This window comes from Oncorhynchus gorbuscha, linkage group LG12 (assembly GCF_021184085.1).
Source record: "Oncorhynchus gorbuscha isolate QuinsamMale2020 ecotype Even-year linkage group LG12, OgorEven_v1.0, whole genome shotgun sequence".
Taxonomy (NCBI): domain Eukaryota; kingdom Metazoa; phylum Chordata; class Actinopteri; order Salmoniformes; family Salmonidae; genus Oncorhynchus; species Oncorhynchus gorbuscha.
This window is the reverse complement of record NC_060184.1, coordinates 33,306,589-33,327,416: the sequence shown is the minus strand read 5'-3', so window position 1 is coordinate 33,327,416 and position 20,828 is coordinate 33,306,589. Positions and strand designations below refer to the sequence as shown.

The window sequence follows — 20,828 nt, the reverse complement described above, 5'->3', positions numbered from 1 at the left end:
GTCGATTCTATGGTACAGGGTCTATGTGTTGATATATAAAACAACGCAAGATTCAATAGGTTGGTTTTCAGCTAAAATTATTATATAGAATTCTTGCCACCAACAAAATGTTGAATATTTGGGGCATAAAATCATCAAAGCTCTGCAAATTTTGTTGTGAGGATACAGAATCAATTGACCATTTATTTTGGTATTGCCCTCAGGTAGCCTGTTTCTGGTCTCAGGTTCAGGAATGGATGAAAATGCATAGCATTGATCTAAAATTGACCCTAGAAATAGTACTGTTAGGAGATCTAGAGAGACCAGGTCAGTCAATTACTAATATACTAATACTCTTAGTAAAGGTATTTATCTTCAACTCGCAATCTGTGGATTCTATTCGATTAGATAGATTGAAATTGTATGTTAAACATCACAGCATAGTTGAAAGATGTGTGTTGCGTAGAAATCCGAAGAGGGTTGGCCAGCAGAGATAGATGGGATGGGCTGAGGGTGACCAGCAGAGATAGATGGGATGGGCTGAGGGTGACCAGCAGAGATAGATGGGATGGGCTGAGGGTGACCAGCAGAGATAGATGGGATGGGCTGAGGGTGACCAGCAGAGATAGATGGGATGGGCTGAGGGTGACCAGCAGAGATAGATGGGATGGGCTGAGGGAAGCTGAGGTTTGGGATGTGGAATTGTAGACAAGTGGGAGTGGAGGTTGGTTGAGGGACAGCTATTGGGGAACTGTGGGGGGATCTTGGAGGGTTCGGGTTCAGGTTTTTTAGCCTGGTGGTAGATTTGTCAATGTGCCCTTGCGCAGGGCATTGACCCTGGATGCTTCTGTGTGTCGCTCTGAATGGAGTCTGTTGGATGACTGGTGTGATGTAGTTGTTGAGCGGCTTCACTGCAAGTATATTGTATGGTTTGGTTATTCAATAAATGTACAAATAAATGAATACATTTAAAAAATACAGTTGAAAATATTTATTTGAAGTTTTTTCATAAATGTGAATATTTGTAGCTACTTTTTAAGTAAATACCTGGAGTCAACTTGCGCAATACATTAGGAGATGAAGACCGTTACGTTTTTCATTTCACCTGTCACATTATTTTTCATTACGAAGCTTATGCTTGTTTACAAGCACACAACGACGAGAGACGGGGGCCTTGTGACTGTTGTGCAGTACATCCCAGGTGATCTAGTTACAGTATGGAATTCCCAACTAAATGATTACCAGTTACATATCTTATAACTATTAAGTTAACTGTCTAAAATGTGCTAAATGCTCTGCAGTTGTGCATTTGATTTGCTAATTTAGTAGCTAGTAAACAATTTAGCTAAGTGGACAGTTTCTTCCAAAATCAAGCATTCACTTCGTAACAGCAAAGAATTCCATCCTGGATCAAGAGTCTGCTGGCTAATATTAGTTTTGTACGTGCAGCAAACTGTGAGTAGCTTGTTGTACTTATATACTTGTATAGTTTAGTTCAGAAACTGTACAAAATGTTGGCAATGAGCTCGCTAGCATTTACTTAGCATTCTCTATGGGATTTTACATGTGCTTGTTGTCATTGCTAGCCTTTAGATTACAGAGAATAAGTGGCGTTTGAAAGCAGCGCCCCTTGTGTTCAGTGCCGGTATTGCCAAATATCCCGGTATGGCACAAGGACAGTATGAAGGTATGACAATTTGGACACCGCCCAAGCCTACTTTAAACTATTTTAACACATTATCCTTGATATCAGTCTGCACAGTGTCCAATCAGTACACCAACACATAATGTATTCCCTCATATTGAAGGAGCGTGAAGATGTGTGTCAGCCGAGAGGGAGGGAGGGAGGGAGAGAGAGAGAGAGAGAGAGAGAGAGAGGGAGAGAGAGAGAGAGAGAGTCAAATAGACAGAATGAGACAAAGCAAGACAGAGAGAGAGAGGGAGAGAAACAGAGAGAGAGGGGTCAGGAAAATGACACCCATTCTCAAGGACAGATGGGATGGTGTGTGTGCTCAATGTGTACTGTTCTCCCCTCCTGCTTTGTGTGTGTGTGTGTGTGTGTGTGTGTGTGTGTGTGTGTGTGTGTGTGTGTGTGTGTGTGTGTGTGTGTGTGTGTGTGTGTGTGTGTGTGTGTGTGTGTGTGTGTGTGTGTGTGTGTGTGTGTGTGTGTGTGTGTGTGTGTGTGTGTGTGTGCGTGTGTGCGTTCACATGCGTGCATGCACATCTGTGTGTGTGTGTACATTCTGGAGCATGTGTATGTGTGTGTGTTGAAGGTTGAATGAATATCCTCCTGTGGCTCCAGCCAACACAGTGTTGCCGCCCTCGAGCAACTTGGGTTGTAACATCCTTTGTCAATTTTACAAATTGTCGCAGCTAAAAATAGCGTCTGTATAAATCAGATGGGTGACATTGTGCTCATTTCACCCACAGAGCAGCAGTCACTGGAAGGAGACAGACAAGACAGGTCCCCTGGGCTGGTTGTGCTCTACGTTAGCAAGCTATCTTATGCTAGTCTGTGAATGTCTCTGCCCTACCCTTTTTTAGCCAGTGTTAGCATTTGCTAGCCTGTGCTAGCCTTAGCTAGTGCCTGCTAGCCTGCCATGTGTTAAGCTATGTTATCGTGCAACTGATCTGCTGTACATGGACTTGTCAAAATGCCATCGTATCCCAGGTTGCGGCAAATTACATGTTGGAGGGGTAGTGGATAGTTCAGAGAATACGAGATTGAAGGGAGACAGCATTCTGCAATTTGACCCTTTTTATACGACAGAGACAAGCTGAACTAAGCCAATGTGAGCTGTACTGAGCTGGCCTGGTTACGTATCCACCATAGTTGCTGCAATTGTGCTCGAAAGGACAAAGTGAGAGTAAAATCCCAGGCAACGCAGGACAGATTAGATATGCATGATAGTGTGGGGTCCTAAATATAGCTGGGTTGGGTTGTTCTTGAGTGTATCTCTGTCTGAGTTAGCCTAAGTGTGTGTCTGTGTGTCTCTTAGCTAGTGTTTCAGTGTGTGATTGTCACAGTGAGTGCAGCACTGGGAGTGTAACACCGTACAGAGCACTCAGAGCACTCAACACTGGCTGGTGGTGGGGGTTGTGTGTGTGTCCTGCGAGGAGAGTCCTCTCACTGCAGACAGGTTGAAAGGAATTGTTGACCCTTGAGAGTGTCCCTACATCGCTGCCATCGCAGCCAGGCTCTACTAAGATGTCTTGAAGTAGTTAGCGCAGGGATATTGGTGCTGGACTTCTGTTTATGTGTGTGAGTGTGTACTTGTTTTCCTACATTATCAGTAACCCAATGTCCCAACATTTCACACGGATGTCCTGAAAAGATAGGAAAACAATACATTTTTTCAAAAGTCAGGTCCTGAATTTGTTCAAACACTATTTACAGTTTAAGGGTTACTTTTAGGGTTTTGAGGTTAAGGTTAGGGTTAGGGCTAGGGTTTTGGGGTTAAGGTTGGGGTTAGGGCTAGGGTTTTGGGTTTAAGGTTAGGGTTAGGGCTAGGGTTTTGGGGTTAAGGTTAGGGTTAGGGCTAGGGTTTTGGGGTTAGGGTTAGGGCTAGGGTTTTGGGGTGAAGGTTAGGGTTAGGGTTAGGGCTAGAGGTTTGGGGTTAAGGTTAGGGTTTTGGCATTACAGTTAGGGTTAGGGTTTTGGGATTAAGGTTAGGGCTAGGGTTTTGGGGTTAAGGTTGGGGTTAGGGCTAGGGTTTTGGGTTTAAGGTTAGGGTTAGGGCTAGGGTTTTGGGGTTAAGGTTAGGGTTAGGGCTAGGGTTTTGGGGTTAAGGTTAGGGCTAGGGTTTTGGGGTTAAGGTTAGGGGTTTGGCATTACAGTTAGGGTTAGGGTTTTGGGATTAAGGTTAGGGTTAGTGCTAGGGTTTTGGGGTTAAGGTTAGGGTTAGGGTTAGGGCTAGGGCTAGGGCTAGGGTTTTGGGGTTAAGGTTAGGGGTTTGGCATTACAGTTAGGGTTAGGGTTTTGGGATTAAGGTTAGGCTTAGGTTTAGTGTTAGTGGGTTATTGTTAGGTTTAGTGTTGGAAAATATGATTTTTAATGGTGTGTGTGTGTGTGTGTGTGTGTGTGTGTGTGTGTGTGTGTGTGTGTGTGTGTGTGTGTGTGTGTGTGTGTGTGTGTGTGTGTGTGTGTGTGTGTGTGTGTGTGTGTGTGTGTGTGTGTGTGTGTGTGTGTGTGATGGAGAGCCCTGTACAAAGACCATGCATTATTAATACCACCACTACAGCAGATGGCCCACAACTGTACAGACCTGCACAGCTGGGTGTGTGTGTGTGTGTGTGTGTGTGTGTGTGTGTGTGTGTGTGTGTGTGTGTGTGTGTGTGTGTGTGTGTGTGTGTGTGCGTGTGCGTGTGCGTGTGCAGGGGTAAGGGGGTATTGGTTAGTGGGTTGTGTCTTGATGTCTTTGTTTAATTGAACCTTTATCTAAGTTAGTCTCATTGAGATCAAATCTATTTTTCAAGAGAGACCTGTTCCAACCAACACAGCAGGAAGGGGGAGCAAAGTTTCAGACAAATCTCAGACATAACAACTTACAGACATAGGCACACCATAAACAAATAGACGTAGACACACATACATTCTGATTACATACAGAAACAGAAACATCATAGGTCAAATATATCATATGTACCACCGCATTAAATCCTGACGGGGTGACAGGTAACCAAGTGGTTAGAGTGTTGGACAAGAAACCGAAAGGTTGTTGTATCAAATCCCCGAGCTGACAAGGTAAAAAAAAAATGTAATTCTGCCCCTGAACAAGGTAGTTAACCCACTGTTCCCTGGTAGGCTGTCATTGTAAATAGGAATTTATTCTTAACTGACTCACTTATGTGAGTCAACCAGACTTTCTAACTCCTCCAAAGAAACAAGATCCTGGTGTTTCAAACTCCAAGATTGTCTAGCTGAGACTCTTAATGCCGTGCTCTCTTAAAAGCAGGTACCTGTAGTACACTATATAGGCTTATATCTTGCTCTCTATCCTGTCGTCCTGTTGTTCTTTCTGTTTCTCTCTCTATTTCTGTCATTCTTTCGTTTTGTCTCTATGGCTCTCTGGCTGCTTTTCTCAATCTCCTATTGCCTTTCTCCCCCTACCCTACCCTACCCTTCCCTTCCCTCTCTGTCTCTCTCTCTCTCTCTCTCTCTCTCTCTCTCTCTCTCTCTCTCTCTCTCTCTCTCTCTCTCTCCCTCTCTCTCTCTCTCTCTCTCTCTCTCTCTCTCTCTCTCTCTCTCTCTCTCTCTCTCTCTCTCTCTCTCTCTCTCTCTCTCTCTCTCTCTCTCTCTCTCTCTCTCTCTCTCTCTCTCTCTCTCTCTCTCTCTCTCTCCCCCTCTCCTATTTTATTCATAGAGTAATCTGGGCAAAGCATCCCGTCTTCCAGGCCAAAGCCCTGTGTCCCCTCTCATACTGTAGCAGCATCAGTACTGCATGTTTCCACACCTAGAGCAAACAGCCATAACTCTCCCTCTCCCCCATTGGACAGCAGTGGGTCAGATCCAGCTCCTCTACAGAATGTTTCAGGAAGTGCTCTGTACTGGAACACCATGGAGTAGAGGAGTGTTGTTACACTGTCACATTAAAACACACACACACACACACACACACACACACACACACACACACACACACACACACACACACACACACACACACACACACACACACACACACACACACACACACACACACACTGGTATGCAACAACACTCACACAGACACTTCAGAGACATAGCAGAGACACGGCATCCCGAAACACAGCAACAAAGCAAACACACTCATGATAAACATGGAAACCAGAGGCTTCCGATAGAATGGGGTTGCCTAGGAAACAGCTGGAAGGAATCGTAGCTATTTGTGTTTAGCATATTTTCATTTTGGCTAAAACAGAGAGGGAGCAAATGAACCTACAGAGAGGGGATTTGTTTTTACAGGTCCTTTACTTTCCCGGGGTGAAACAACACAGTAACCTACACTGAAAACTCTTGTGCACACACACACATACGTGTAGGCACACACACCTCATCGCTGAGAGTAAAGCACTCACACTCTCGTCAGACCATTGTTAGCATAGGTGTGTGTGTGTGTGTGTGTGTGTGTGTGTGTGTGTGTGTGTGTGTGTGTGTGTGTGTGTGTGTGTGTGTGTGTGTGTGTGTGTGTGTGTGTGTGTGTGTGTGTGTGTGTGTGTGTGTGTGTGTGCGTGCGTGCGTGCGTGCGTGCGTGCGTGCGTGCGTGCGTGCGTGCGTGCGTGCGTGCGTGCGTGCGTGCGTGCGTGCGTGCGTGCGTGCGTGCGTGCGTGCGTGCGTGCGTGCGTGCGTGCGTGCGTGCGTGCGTGCGTGCGTGCGTGCGTGCGTGTATACATCTGTATGTGAGTGCATGCATGTGTTTGTCCTACAGGAAAAACCTCTCTTACCTTCTCACCTTCTCACTGGCGTAGCACTGTTTCTCTGGACCCCCGCAAAGTCGGAGTTTAACTTTAAAAATGTATGACCTTTTATTGTGGCATAAACACAACCAGTCATGATGTTTTCATCTGATTGTGAAAAAAATCACTTCAAATGTTCCTTTAAGTAGGCGTGCTAGCTTCTACCTGTGATGGTGTTTCATCAGTCGAGGACGAGCTGGTAGTTTTGCTGACGTGGTTATCGTCAGGAATTTGATCAGATTGATCAAGTTTTTTTGTTTTTTTTAACGTTTTCCGTGCACCACTTGGTCTTGCCTTTTGTTTATCCATGTTGAACAACTCACTCGTTCTCCATCCGAGTCCCACCTGATTCACCTAACTTTTTAAAACTTGATTGGCAATTAGGTGAGGAGGCCGAGGCGGGCAGCCACCACTGAGAAATAGGCTAATTAGATGCAAGAAAACGGTATTGTCCGACTCGCCTACTACCCATGTACATTGGACAACACAAGCACTTTGCTTGCTGCAAGTGGAAATTACTGTCAAAATTATTCATAATTATTCCTCAAATTTAGACTAGGTGTGAGATGATGGGCACATGGGCCCCCAGAACTCTTGTGCCTCCCCCCTGCCTTGTGGGGTTTCCGCTATGCCAGTGTACCCTTCTGCATACTTTAGCCCGGGCAGGTCAACCGTGACACAGGTCAGTATTCGACGTCCATCCATGTCTGAGGACGTCAGGAGACGATGTGGAAAACATGCCACCTAGGTGAAACACTGAGCGCTGTCACCTTCAAGTAGGCTTTGATTTTGCTAGGGCGCTGGGGACGGGGATGACAGATAGACGTAAGCATCGGCCTCTGTAAGCATCTGCCTCTGGTTCCGACGCTTGCGTGTTTGAATCCAGACACAGAAAGTTGTTTTTTATATTTTGGTTTTGATGAGCCTATCCCAAACCTTAACACTTTTACCTCAACCTTCAGACTTAATGCCTAACCTTAAGAATTCAGATGAACGTCCAATCTGACGTGAGCCTATGGGAGCTTGTTGCTTTAGCCACAGTCCATACTCCAGCTCTGTGACAAATTATGCCATAATACAATTACTACGCTCTATCACTTATGCTTTTTAATTTTTTTTTGCAAGATGGTTTCCCTCTAAAATGAAAAAGTTATTTACTACAACGCCAAGCTCATTATTTTGATGCAGTACCTCTATGGGATTTAATAGCTCCGTAGTCAGTGGAGCAGTGATGTTGTCAGGGCTAGATGTTACTTTAGTGCGGTTGTGGAGTTCCACCACAGTATTGTCTGAACGGGTGTCATGTCACTGCTTGTCTGTCGCAGAGGGGGAAACATGATGCAGTAGTTTCCTAAAAATAGCACCTCCTTACAAAAACGGGTTAAGCAAGGAGCGTGTGCGTGTGTGTGTGTGTGTGTGTGTGTGTGTGTGTGTGTGTGTGTGTGTGTGTGTGTGTGTGTGTGTGTGTGTGTGTGTGTGTGTGTGTGTGTGTGTGTGTGTGTGTGTGTGTGTGTGTGTGTGTGTGTGTGTGTGTGTGTGTGTGTGTGTGTGTGTGTGTGTGTGTTGTATTATACCACAATTCGTACGTGGAGATTCTTTACCTGGAGCCTGCTGCATTAGTTTCGCCTCTTGCTGCAATACCGGCGCTGGCCACCGGAGAGCGCCATGGTACACTTCTTCAAACAGCAGACTGTCCTTGTGAGTGTAGTATCCCTGACGGTCCGTCCTGAGGAAAGCCTTTTAGGAGGGGATGTTCAAGGGCATTCACGACTCTCCTTCCCTTTATTGCTCTCTCTTTCATCCCTCTTTCTCTCTCTGCTAGGCCTGTTTGGGTAAAATAACAGTCATTTGATTACTTTAAAAGCTCTTGGGTTGCATATCTGGAGGTTTGAGCCTACTGACTGTTTTGAAGACGCTCTGCAGTGCAGCAAGAGGCTTTATGTTTCTAATTTCACATCTGAAATGGGAGTGACTGTGTCCTGATGCTCTGTGTTTTCTCTCTCTCTCTCTCTCTCTCTCTCTCTCTCTCTCTCTCTCTCTCTCTCTCTCTCTCTCTCTCTCTCTCTCAGGCTGGGTGGCTTTATTTCAGCCTATAAGATCGTGCCAGATGAAATTGATGAGATTAAGGTAAATTGATCATTGGATTTCAATCTTTTCGTCAGTCATCAGACCTGGGTTCAAATAGTATTTAAAATCAAATACTTTGAGCATGTGATTTGGTGTGCCAGATGGACAGGGTTTGCACTTTTTGGCATATTCGATTGGTTCCATTTTTCCAGACAACCTCAATGAAGCGAGACTTATGTATTTAAAAGACTTTTTGATCCCAGGATCTGTATTCTAGTGTCTTAGAGTAGGAGTGCTGATCTAGGATCAGGTCCTCCCATTGTCCATATGATGTTAATCACAATAATTTAAACATTTTTTAAAAATGATCCTAATGCGTACCCCTACTCTGAGACGAATGAACATGGTCTGCTCAGCAGTAACTTATCGTTCTATCCCTGTCACACTGTCTTTCTAGAAGACATACACCCCTTCAAATTGCTATTTCAGCCACACCCGTTGCTGACACGTGTATAAAACTGAGCACACCGCCATGCAATCTCCATAGACTAACATTGTCCATAGAACGGCCTTACTGCAGAGTTCATTGACCTTCAACATGGCACCTTCAACTGTAAGTGCAGTTATTGTGAAGTGGAAATGTCTAGGAGCAACAACGGCTTAGCCGCAAAGTGGTAGGCCACATAAACTCACAGAACGGGACCACCGAGTGCTGAAGCGCATAGTGCGTTAAAACCATCTGTCCTCGGTTGCAACTCTCACTACTTAGTTCCAAACTGCCTCTGGAAGCAAAATCAGCACAAGAACATTTAGTCGGGACATTCATGAAATGGGTTTCCATGGCCGAGCAGCCGCACACAAGCCTAAGATCACCATGTGCAATGCCAAGCGTCATCTGGAGTGGATTAAAGCTCTGGACTCTGGAGCAGTGGAAACGTCTTCTCTGGAGTGATGAATCAAGCTTCACCATCTGTCAGTCCAACGGACAAATCTGAGTTTAGTGGACACCAGGAGGCCACTACCTGCCCAATGCATACTGACAACTGTAAAGTTTGGTGGCAGAGGAATACTGGTCTGGTGCTGTTTTTCATGGATCGGACTAGGCCCCTTAGTTAACCCTACATCATACAGCATACAATAACTTTCTAGATGATTCTGTGCTTTGGGGAGGCCCTTTTTGTGGCTGAATGGAAGTAAGTCCCCGCAGCAATGTTCCAACATCTAGTGGAAAGCCTTCCCAGCAGAGTGGAGGCTGTTAAAGAGGCAAAGGGAGGACCGACTCCAAATGAATGCCCATGATCTTGGAATGAGATGTTCGACGAGCAGCTGTCCACATTCTTCTGGTCAGGTAGTGAGGTTGTATACAGGCCAAGCCACAATCATCACCCCCATGACCCCTTAGCAGTGACCTACTGTATGTCACAACCTCTCAGTCAGTGCCAATGAGACTCATGTCTAATGACATGAGGCAGAGCTAGGAACCTATCAGATCCTATGTCTCAGTCTGTCTCTCTCTGTCTGCCTCATCAGGAGACTCTGGTGGACTGGTGTGATGAGAAAGAACTCAATCTCGTCCTGACAACCGGGGGGACCGGCTTCGCTCCCCGTGATGTCACACCTGAGGTAAGTGTGTGTGTCTGTCTGTCACCTAGCAATTGTACCTTGCTGTGTTACCCAGTCACAGGTTTTCTTTCTTCTTCGTCTACTGCGTCTTATCTGCACCGGCTCCCATTGTCTCGAAGGAAACTGTAACATGCAGATCCAAAATGACAACGGGCGGTGTGTGTCACCGAGAGGGGAAAGGAGTGGAGTGTAGGGGAAGGGGATGGAGGAGCCTCCATAGCTGATTAGTACAGCCACACACAGGGCTGTCGGCCCGCTACTGTTACTAATGGCTCTCAGATGTAACACTGGAGTGCCTTTATATATCACCACTGAGACACTTGTGGGTTGGTTGAAGACACATACTCAGTAATATGGTATATGATAGCACTGTGTGTGTGTCTGGACGTGTTTAGCTATTCTCGTGGGGACCAGAAGTCCCCACAACAATAGTAAACCAACTATTTGTTGCCATGAGGTCAAATGCTATTTCTATGGGGTTTGGGGTTAAAGTTAGAATTAGTGTTAGAATTATGTTCGTTTTAGGGTTAGGGTTAGGAGCTAGGTTTAGTTTAGGGTTAGGGTTAGGAGCTAGGGTTAGTTTTAGGGTTAGGTTTAGGAGCTAGGGTTTCTTTAGGGTCAGGGTTAGGAGCTAGGGTTAGTTTTAGGGTTAGGTTTAGGAGCTAGGGTTTCTTTAGGGTCAGGGTTAGGAGCTAGGGTTAGTTTTAGGGTTAGGGTTAGGAGCTAGGGTTTCTTTAGGGTCAGGGTTTAGGAGCTAGGGTTAGTTTTAGGTTTAGGGTTAAGGTTAGGTTTTGGGGTTTAGGGTTAAGGTTAGGGTTAGGGTTAAGGTTAGGGTTAGGGTTTAGGGTTTGGGTAAAAGTTAGGTTTAGGGTTTAGGGTTTAGGGTTAGGTTTAGGGTTTAGGGTTAAGGTTAGGTTTAGGGTTAAGGTTAGGGTTTAGGGTTAAGGTTAGGGTTAGGGTTAGGGTTAGGGTCAGGGTTTAGGAGCTAGGGTTAGTTTTAGGTTTAGGGTTAAGGTTAGGTTTTGGGGTTTAGGGTTAAGGTTAGGGTTAGGGTTAAGGTTAGGGTTAAGGTTAGGGTAAGAGTATGGGTAAAAGTTAGGTTTAGGGTTTAGGGTTTAGGGTTAGAGGTTAGGTTTAGGGTTTAGGGTTAAGGTTAGGTTTAGGGTTAAGGTTAGGGTTTAGGGTTAAGGTTAGGTTTAGGGTTAGGGTTAGGGTTAGGGTTAGGGTTAGGGTTAGGGTTTAGGGTTTAGGTAAGGGTTAGGGTAAGAGTATGGGTTAGGGTTAGGTTTAGGGTCAGGGGTTCGGGTAAGATTATGGGTTAGGGTTAGGTTTAGGTTTAGGGGTTAGGGAAAATATGATTCTGAATGGGACTGTACAATATAGTATAACTTTACAATACTGTGTGTGTGTGTGTGTGTGTGTGTGTGTGTGTGTGTGTGTGTGTGTGTGTGTGTGTGTGTGTGTGTGTGTGTGTGTGTGTGTGTGTGTGTGTGTGTGTGTGTGTGTGTGTGTGTGTGTGTGTGTGTGTGTGTGTGTGTGTGTGTGTGTGTGTGTCTTGTCTATTGATGAAGGCTTTATTACCCAGTATTCCCTGCTTCTGTGTTGATGATCCCACTGTAGGTGTCAAGGGATCCTCTCCCTCTCTCTTTTTCCTCTCTCTTCTCCCTCCATTGAGATATGCTTCCTTTACTCTCTGGCTTCTCTCTCTCCCCCCTCTCCTTCTACCACCCTCCTTTCTCAACCAGCCTTTCTCTCTTTCCCTCACCACCACCTCCACTCTCTCTCCCTCCCTATCTCTTCTTCCCTTCCCCCTCCCTCTCTCCCCCATCTCTGCTCTACCTCTCTCGCTCTCTCTCTCTCTCTCTTCTCTCTCTCTCTCTCTCTCTCTCTCTCTCTCTCTCTCTCTCTCGCTCTCCTTCTTTCTCTCGTCTTTCTCCTCCCTCTCCATCTCTCCTGAGTCCTAGCTAGCCCACGATGCTCATCAGTGGCTGGTACTCTTTGAAGTCTTCTCTTTCTCCTCTCTTCTCCTCTCGTTCTCTTCTCTTCTCCTCTTCCTCACTAATGGACTGTTTGTGTCACTAAGCTCAAGGGCACAGAACATACAGCTGGAGGAGAGAGAGAGAGAGAGAGAGAGAGAGAGAGAGAGAGAGAGAGAGAGAGAGAGAGAGAGAGAGAGAGAGAGAGAGAGAGAGAGAGAGAGAGAGAGAGAGAGAGAGAGAGAGAGAGAGAGAGAGAGAGAGAGAGAGAGAGAGAGAGAGAGAGAGAGAGAGAGAGAGAGAGAGAGAGAGAGAGAGTGTCAGTCAGCCAGTCTTCTGGGTTCTCTGTTTTTTGGGGAACCTGCTGCATCAAACACACGTACAATACAGACACTCACACACACAAACTGATACACACACACACACACACACATGGAAACTGATGCACACAGACATGGAAACTGATGCACACACAAACACACACATGGAAATTGGTACACACACAGAGAGAATCGGATACACACACACACACACACACACACACACACACACACACACACACACACACACACACACACACACACACACACACACACACACACACACACACACACACACACACGGAAACTGATAAAACACACATGCACATGGAAAGTGATAAACACACACATGGAGACTGATACACAAACACACACATGGTACTGACACACACACACACACACACATGGTACTGATACACACACACACATGGCACTGATACACACACACACACACACATGGTACTGATACACACACACACATGGTACTGATACACACACACACATGGCACTGATACACACACACACACACACACACACACACACACACACACACACACACACACACACACACACACACACACACACACGGTACTGATACACACACACACATGGCACTGATACACACACACACACACACATGGTACAGATACACACACACACACACACGGTACTGATACACACACATGGTACTGATACACACACATGCACATGGAAATGGATCTACACACGCACATGGAAACTGATAACACGCACATGAAAATTGATACACACACACATGGAAACTGATACACATACATGGAAACTGATTCAAACACACTGAAACGGATACACACAAACACACATGGAAACTGATGCCATCATACATGAAAACTGATACATACACATATGGAAACTGATGCACACGCACATGGAAACTGATGCACACACACGCACATGGAAACTGATACACATATGGGAACTGATGCACACACACACACATGGAAACTGATACACATATGGAAACTGATGCACACACACGCACATGGAAACTGATACACATATGGAAACTGATACACACACATGAAAACTAAAATACACAAAAATGGAAACTGATACACACATGGAAACTGATACACAAACATAAAAACTGATACCCACACATGTGGAAACTGATCCACTTGGAAACTGATACACAAACATAAAAACTGATACCCACTCATGTGGAAACTGATCCACTTGGAAACTGATACACATACATGGAAACTGATACACATGGGAGCTGATACTCACACATGGAAACTGATACACACACACACATGGAAACTGATACACATATGGAAACTGATGCACACACACGCACATGGAAACTGATACACATATGGAAACTGATACACACACATGAAAACTAAAATACACAAAAATGGAAACTGATACACACATGGAAACTGATACACAAACATAAAAACTGATACCCACACATGTGGAAACTGATCCACTTGGAAACGGATACACAAACATAAAAACTGATACCCACTCATGTGGAAACTGATCCACTTGGAAACTGATAAACATACATGGAAACTGATACACATGGGAGCTGATACTCACACATGGAAACTGATACACACACACACATGGAAACTGATACACATATGGAAACTGATAAACACACACATGGAAACTGATACACAAACATAAAAACTGATACCCACACATGTGGAAACTGATCCACTTGGAAACTGATACACACATACATGGAAACGGATACACAAACATAAAAACTGATACCCACACATGTGGAAACTGATACACTTGGAAACTGATACACAAACATAAAAACTGATACCCACTCATGTGGAAACTGATCCACTTGGAAACTGATACACATACATGGAAACTGATACACATGGGAGCTGATACTCACACATGGAAATTGATAAACACACACACATGGAAACTGCTACACATGGAAACTGATACACACACACATTGAAACTGATACACACACATGAAAACTGATGCGCACACATATGGAAACTGATAAACACATACAGGGAAACTGATACACATGGAAACTGATACACACACACATGGAAACTGGTACACACATGAAAACTGATACGCACACATATGGAAACTGATGCACATGGAAACTGATACACATGGAAACTGATACACACACACGGAAACTGATACACATATCGAAACCTGTGCACACATATGGAAATGTATATACACACACACATGGAAACTGATACACGCACACACATGGAAACTGATACACACACCTGGAAACTGATACACATGAAAACTGATACGCACACATATGGAAACTGATACACATGGAAACTGATTCACACACATACATGGAAACTGATACACATGGAAACTGATATGCACACATGGAAACTGATGCACACACAGACATAGAAACTGATGCACATGGAAACTGATACACACATACATGGAAACTGATACACATGGAAACTGATACACACACATGGAAACTGATGCACATGGAAACTGATGCACATGGAAACTGATGCACATGGAAACTGATACACATGGAAACTGATACACAAACACACGGAAACTGATACATACATATATATGGAAACATATGCACACATATGGAAAGTTATATACACACACACATGGAAACTGATACACACACACATGGAAACTGATAAACACATAAATGTAAACTGATAAACATGTGAAAATTGATAAACACACACATGGAAACTGATACACACATAAAAACTGATACCCACACATGTGGAAACTGATACACTTGGAAACTGATACACACACATACATGGAAACTGATACACATAAAAACTGATACCCACACATGTGGAAACTGATACACTTGGAAACTGATACACACACATACATGGAAACTGATACACATGGCAACTGATACTCACACATGGAAACTGATATACACACACATGGAAACTGATAAACACACATATTGAAACGGATACACACACATGAAAACTAATGCGCACACATATGGAAACTGATACACACACATACAGGGAAACTGATACACATGGAAACTGATACACACACACACATGGAAACGGATACACATGGAAACTGATACACACACACACATGGAAACGGATACACATGGAAACTGATACACACATACATGGAAACTGATACACCTGGAAACTGATATCCACACACACATGGAAACTGATACACACCACACAGACATGGAAACTGACACACACACATATGGAAACTGATACACATGGAAACTGATACACACACACACACACACAAACTGATACACACACACATGGAAACTGACACACACACACACACACATAAAAGCTGATACACACAAACAAAAATAAACTGATACACACAAACATAGAAACTGACACACAAACAAACATAGAGAAACACAAACATGGAAGCACATCCAGACTTACATGCAAACATAACATTCTCAAATACATTCATGCACACACACAAACATGCAAACAGATACACACTTACACACAAAAAAAATGTGTGTTCTCTCTCTCTCTCTTGCTCGCTCGCTCTCTCTCCCTCTCTCTCTCTCTCTCTCTCTCTCTCTCTCTCTCTCTCTCTCTCTCTCTCTCTCTCTCTCTCTCTCTCTGTGTCTCTCTTCATTCCTCAGGCTACAAGAGAGGTGATAGAGCGGGAGGCTCCAGGGATGTCTCTGGCCATGCTGATGGGTTCTCTCAACGTCACACCACTAGGCATGCTCTCCAGGTGAGACACAAACACACACACACACTAACATGTATACTCTATACACACAGACACACACACACACACACACACACACACACACACACACACACACACACACACACACACACACACACACACACACACACACACACACACACACACACACACACACACACACACACACAAATGTATACTATGGAGTCTGATGGGAATAGTTATAGGAGGACGGTCTTATTGCAATGACATTAATGGAGTTAATGGAACGGAGTCAGACATGTGGTTTCCATATGTTTGATGTGTTTGATACCGTACAACTACTCCCACCAGCCTCCCTTTACCCACCCATTCATGCACATATACACACTGTCATACTGTGAACCTCTAATACACACTCTTCTCTTGTGTGTGTGTGTGTGTGTGTGTGTGTGTGTGTGTGTGTGTGTGTGTGTGTGTGTGTGTGTGTGTGTGTGTGTGTGTGTGTGTGTGTGTGTGTGTGTGTGTGTGTGTGTGTGTGTGTGTGTGTGTGTGTGTGTGTGTGTGTGTGTGTGTGTGTGTGTGTGTGTGTGTGTGTGTGTGTGTGTGTGCAGACCCGTGTGCGGCATCCGTGGCAAGACACTTATCATTAACTTACCAGGGAGCAAGAAGGGTTCACAGGTAAGAAAACAGAACCACTTTAACACCTGCACTCAGATCAGTGTTTCAGGGCCTGTATTCACAAAGCGTCTCAAGAGTAGGACTGCTGATCTAGTATCAGCTCTCTGCCTTTTATTCTAAATGATTTAAAGGGTAAACATGATGCTAGATCAGCAATCCTACTCTGCGACTCGTGGTGAATACGGCCCCTGGTCTCACGTTTACTTAGATCAGTGTCGATGTGACTGAGTACTTCCAGGAGTAAAGGTAGCATGCATGTGCACACTCTACCTCTCTCTGTGCCTCTCCCTCCATCTGTCTCTCCTTCTTTCTGTTTCTCTCTCTGTCTTTCTCACTCTACCTCTCTCTGTGCCTCTCCCTGCATCTGTCTCTCCTTCTTTCTGTTTCTCTCTCTGTCTTTCTCACTCTACCTCTCTCTGTGCCTCTCCCTCAATCTGTCTCTCCTTCTTTCTGTTTCTCTCTCTGTCTTTCTCACTCTACCTCTCTCTGTGCCTCTCCCTCCATCTGTCTCTCCTCCTTTCTGTTTCTCTCTCTGTCTTTCTCACTCTACCTCTCTCTGTGCCTCTCCCTCCATCTGTCTCTCCTTCTTTCTGTTTCTCTCTCTGTCTTTCTCACTCTACCTCTCTCTGTGCCTCTCCCTCCATCTGTCTCTCCTTCTTTCTGTTTCTCTCTCTGTCTTTCTCACTCTACCTCTCTCTGTGCCTCTCCCTCCATCTGTCTCTCCTTCTTTCTGTTTCTCTCTCTGTCTTTCTCGCTCTACCTCTCTCTGTGCCTCTCACTGCATCTGTCTCTCCTTCTTTCTGTTTCTCTCTGTCTTTCTCACTCTACCTCTCTCTGTGCCTCTCCCTCCATCTGTCTCTCCTTCTTTCTGTTTCTCTCTCTGTCTTTCTCGCTCTACCTCTCTCTGTGCCTCTCACTGCATCTGTCTCTCCTTCTTTCTGTTTCTCTCTCTGTCTTTCTCGCTCTACCTCTCCCTCTGTCTGCCTCTCTCCCTCTCTCTCTCTCTTTCTTTCTTTCTTTCTTTCTTTTTTCTTTCTTTCTTTCTTTCTTTCTTTCTTTCTGTCTCTCTCTCTCTCTCTCTCGTCGGAGTGCATGCTGGGAGTGAGTCGTCAAGCAGGAGTGATTGTGAGAGCGAATGGAATTTATTTTCACTCTATCGGGTTTTGGTATAATATATATATATATATTCATTAGTTTAGTTGTTTTAAGGGTATCTTGTTTAACTATCACTAAGCACGTATAGGGGCGGTGGGATATTTGAGGTTGGTTTTTTTGCGAGGGCACAACCAGTGGGTGGGGCTGGTTGCTATGGCCACTCGCGGAAGTGTAGAGTTTGAAAAACTTAGTCGGAGGCATGGAGTAAAGATTCCTGCTGCGGCCGGGTGTTCAGTGGAAGAATGTAGCTTGGCTGTGGGTGCTATCATTGGGTATGATAGCATCAAATCAGCCTCAAGGATGAATAGCGCTGTAGTGATATTCTTAGATTCAATTGTGAATTGTTTATTGAATCAGCAAAGTTTCTGATGTCAAAAATGACAGGGGGAAGTTTGAAAAGCCCTGAAATTGCTAGACTCAAGAAAGTGGTCACGAGAGTGATACGTGATGTAAATTCTAAATAAAATGAGAGTTCAGTTGCAGTTTTAACTCTGTAAAGAGATGTGGTGGTTGTATCTTCCTCTGTATATTTTTTTCATCCATGAGCAGTTTTAAGATTTCTTCTTTAAACGTAAATGGGGCAAGAGATGTTAAAAAAAGAGCCATGGTGTATGAGTTAATTAGGGGAAAGGGAAGTGACATAAATTTTCTACAAGAAACGCATAGTAATTTGGAAAATGAAGTTATGTGGCAACAGGAGTGGGGGGGGGGCAGTGGTGTGTAGTCATTAAAACTCAAAAAGTGGGGATGTGGTTATCTTGTTCTCAAAAGGGTTTTTGCCTTTGTCATATGAGGTTGAAGAGGTAGTTGAGGGGAGGTTATTAAAAGTTAGAGCAAGGTATGAAAATATCACTATGTGTCTGATAAATGTATATGCCCCAGTGGTGACAGTTGAGAGTGTATGTTTTTTAGAGACATTATCAAATACCATTGAGAAATGTAACAAAGAAGATTATTTATTTATTGCTGGGGATTTTAACTGCACAGTTAGCAATTTAGATAGAAATCACCAAGAACCTCATATAGCCTCAGGGACTTTTTAAAAACGCCTCATTGTAACACATGAACTGTGTGATATTTGGCGGAGTCAACAGGGAGGAACAAGGCAGTACACCTGGGCGCATGTGAGAGAGAACATCATCTCTATGGCCAGGTTAGATAGGTTTTATGTGTTTGAGCATCAATCTCAGGTCTGTAAATCAAGTGTGATAACCCCAGTGGGATTTTCTGATCATTGTTTAATAACAGAGGTGGTGTTCATTAACCATGTAAAACCCAAAAGCGCATACTGGCATTTTAATATAACTTTATTGAGTGATGCTCACTTCAGGAAATGTTTCAGTTTTTTCTGGGAGAGGTGGAGGTCTCAAAAGGCCAGTTTTGTATCCCTTCAACAGTGGTGGGATATAGGGAAAATCCAGATTCAACAATTTTGTAATCAATACACGAGGAATGTCACCAAGGATATCACCAGATCAATGAAATCCCTAGAGATTGAAATAGTGGAACTCATGACGTTGGTTGAGACCACAGGAGATCGAGGCCATACTCAGGCCCTCAAGAGGAGAAAAGCTGCATTGGCAGACCTGCTGGGTATCAGAGCACAGGGGGCACTGGTGAGAAGTAAGTTTCAGGGAATATCTGAAATGGATGCCTCATCCAAATTTTTCTTTGGTTTAGAGAAAAAGAATGGACAAAGAAAAATTATTAATTGTCTCAAATCAGCTGTTGGACAAGAGCTCACTAGCCCTAGTGAAATTAGAAAGAGGGCAATAGAGTTCTATGCTGAGCTCTACAAGTGTGAGTACAAAGAGGATAAAACAGTGACACAGCAGTTATTTGATGGGCTCCCAAAGGTGGCTGCAGAAGCTCAGGTTGAGCTTGAGCAACCATTGTCTTTGCAGGATTTATACACTGCATTAAAATGCATGGAAAATGGAAGGGCACCAGGCATTGATGGGCTTCCCGTTTACTTTTTTAAAGTCTTTTTGGGCTATGTTGAGAGAGGATTGGTTAGAAGTAGTTAATGATAGTCTAACCGGAGGGTTACTACCAATAAGCTGCAGAAGGGCTGTCCTCACCTAACTGCCCAAAAAGGGTGACCCGAGGGAGGTGAAGAACTGGAGGCCGGTGGCTTTATTGTGCACTGATTATAAGATATTGTCAAAGGCTTTGTCCAACAGGCTGAGGGAGGTGATTTACATTTACATTTACATTTAAGTCATTTAGCAGACGCTCTTATCCAGAGCGACTTACAAATTGGAACACCATACCTACTGTGAAGCGTGGTGATGGGGCAAATCATACATACGGATCAGTCCTACTGTGTTCCTGGCAGGCAGATAGGGAATAACATTTCTCTGATTCGTGATTTTTTTGGACGTCTCTAGGGCTATTGGGTTGGATGCTGGTCTAATTTCAATTGATCAGGAAAAGGCATTTGACCGAGTTGAACATCAATATTTATGGCACACGTTTGAGGCGTTTGGGTTCAGCTCTGGTTTTATTGCCATGATAAAGGTGATATATGGTGACATTGAAAGTGTATTGAAAGTTAACGGTGGTTTGAGTGCTCCTTTTAAAGTGTGTAGAGGTATTAGGCAGGGATGTTCTTTGTCAGGAATGTTATATGCCATTGCTATAGAGCCACTACTAAATAGCATTAGAAGTCGCATTGCAGGGGTGTACCTTTCAGAGGATATTCCTCCTATTCGTCTCTCAGCCTATGCTGATGATGTAGTTGTGTTAGTGAAAAATCAAGTGGAGGTGGATAGCTTGAGTCTAATGGTTGATCGTTTTAGGGGAATATCCTCTGCAAAGGTAAATTGGGAAAAGAGTTGTGCTTTACAGATTGGAGAATGGTCTGGAGGGATCATGGCTTAGCCAGGGGGGCTAGAATGGT

At 44.3% G+C, this 20,828-nt stretch overlaps 1 protein-coding gene across 15 annotated transcripts in view; it reads left to right on the top strand.

Moving 5' to 3' along the window:
- Positions 1-20,828, top strand: part of LOC123990901 (gephyrin) — a 148,659-nt gene that overhangs the window by 55,061 nt on the left and 72,770 nt on the right. For all 15 annotated transcript variants that reach the window (XM_046291900.1, XM_046291908.1, XM_046291905.1 and 12 more), the window contains exons 3-6: positions 8,484-8,541; positions 10,012-10,104; positions 16,041-16,135; positions 16,705-16,771. In XM_046291900.1, coding sequence (XP_046147856.1) covers positions 8,484-8,541; positions 10,012-10,104; positions 16,041-16,135; positions 16,705-16,771 — 313 coding nt within the window. The remainder of the gene's footprint in view (positions 1-8,483; positions 8,542-10,011; positions 10,105-16,040; positions 16,136-16,704; positions 16,772-20,828) is intronic.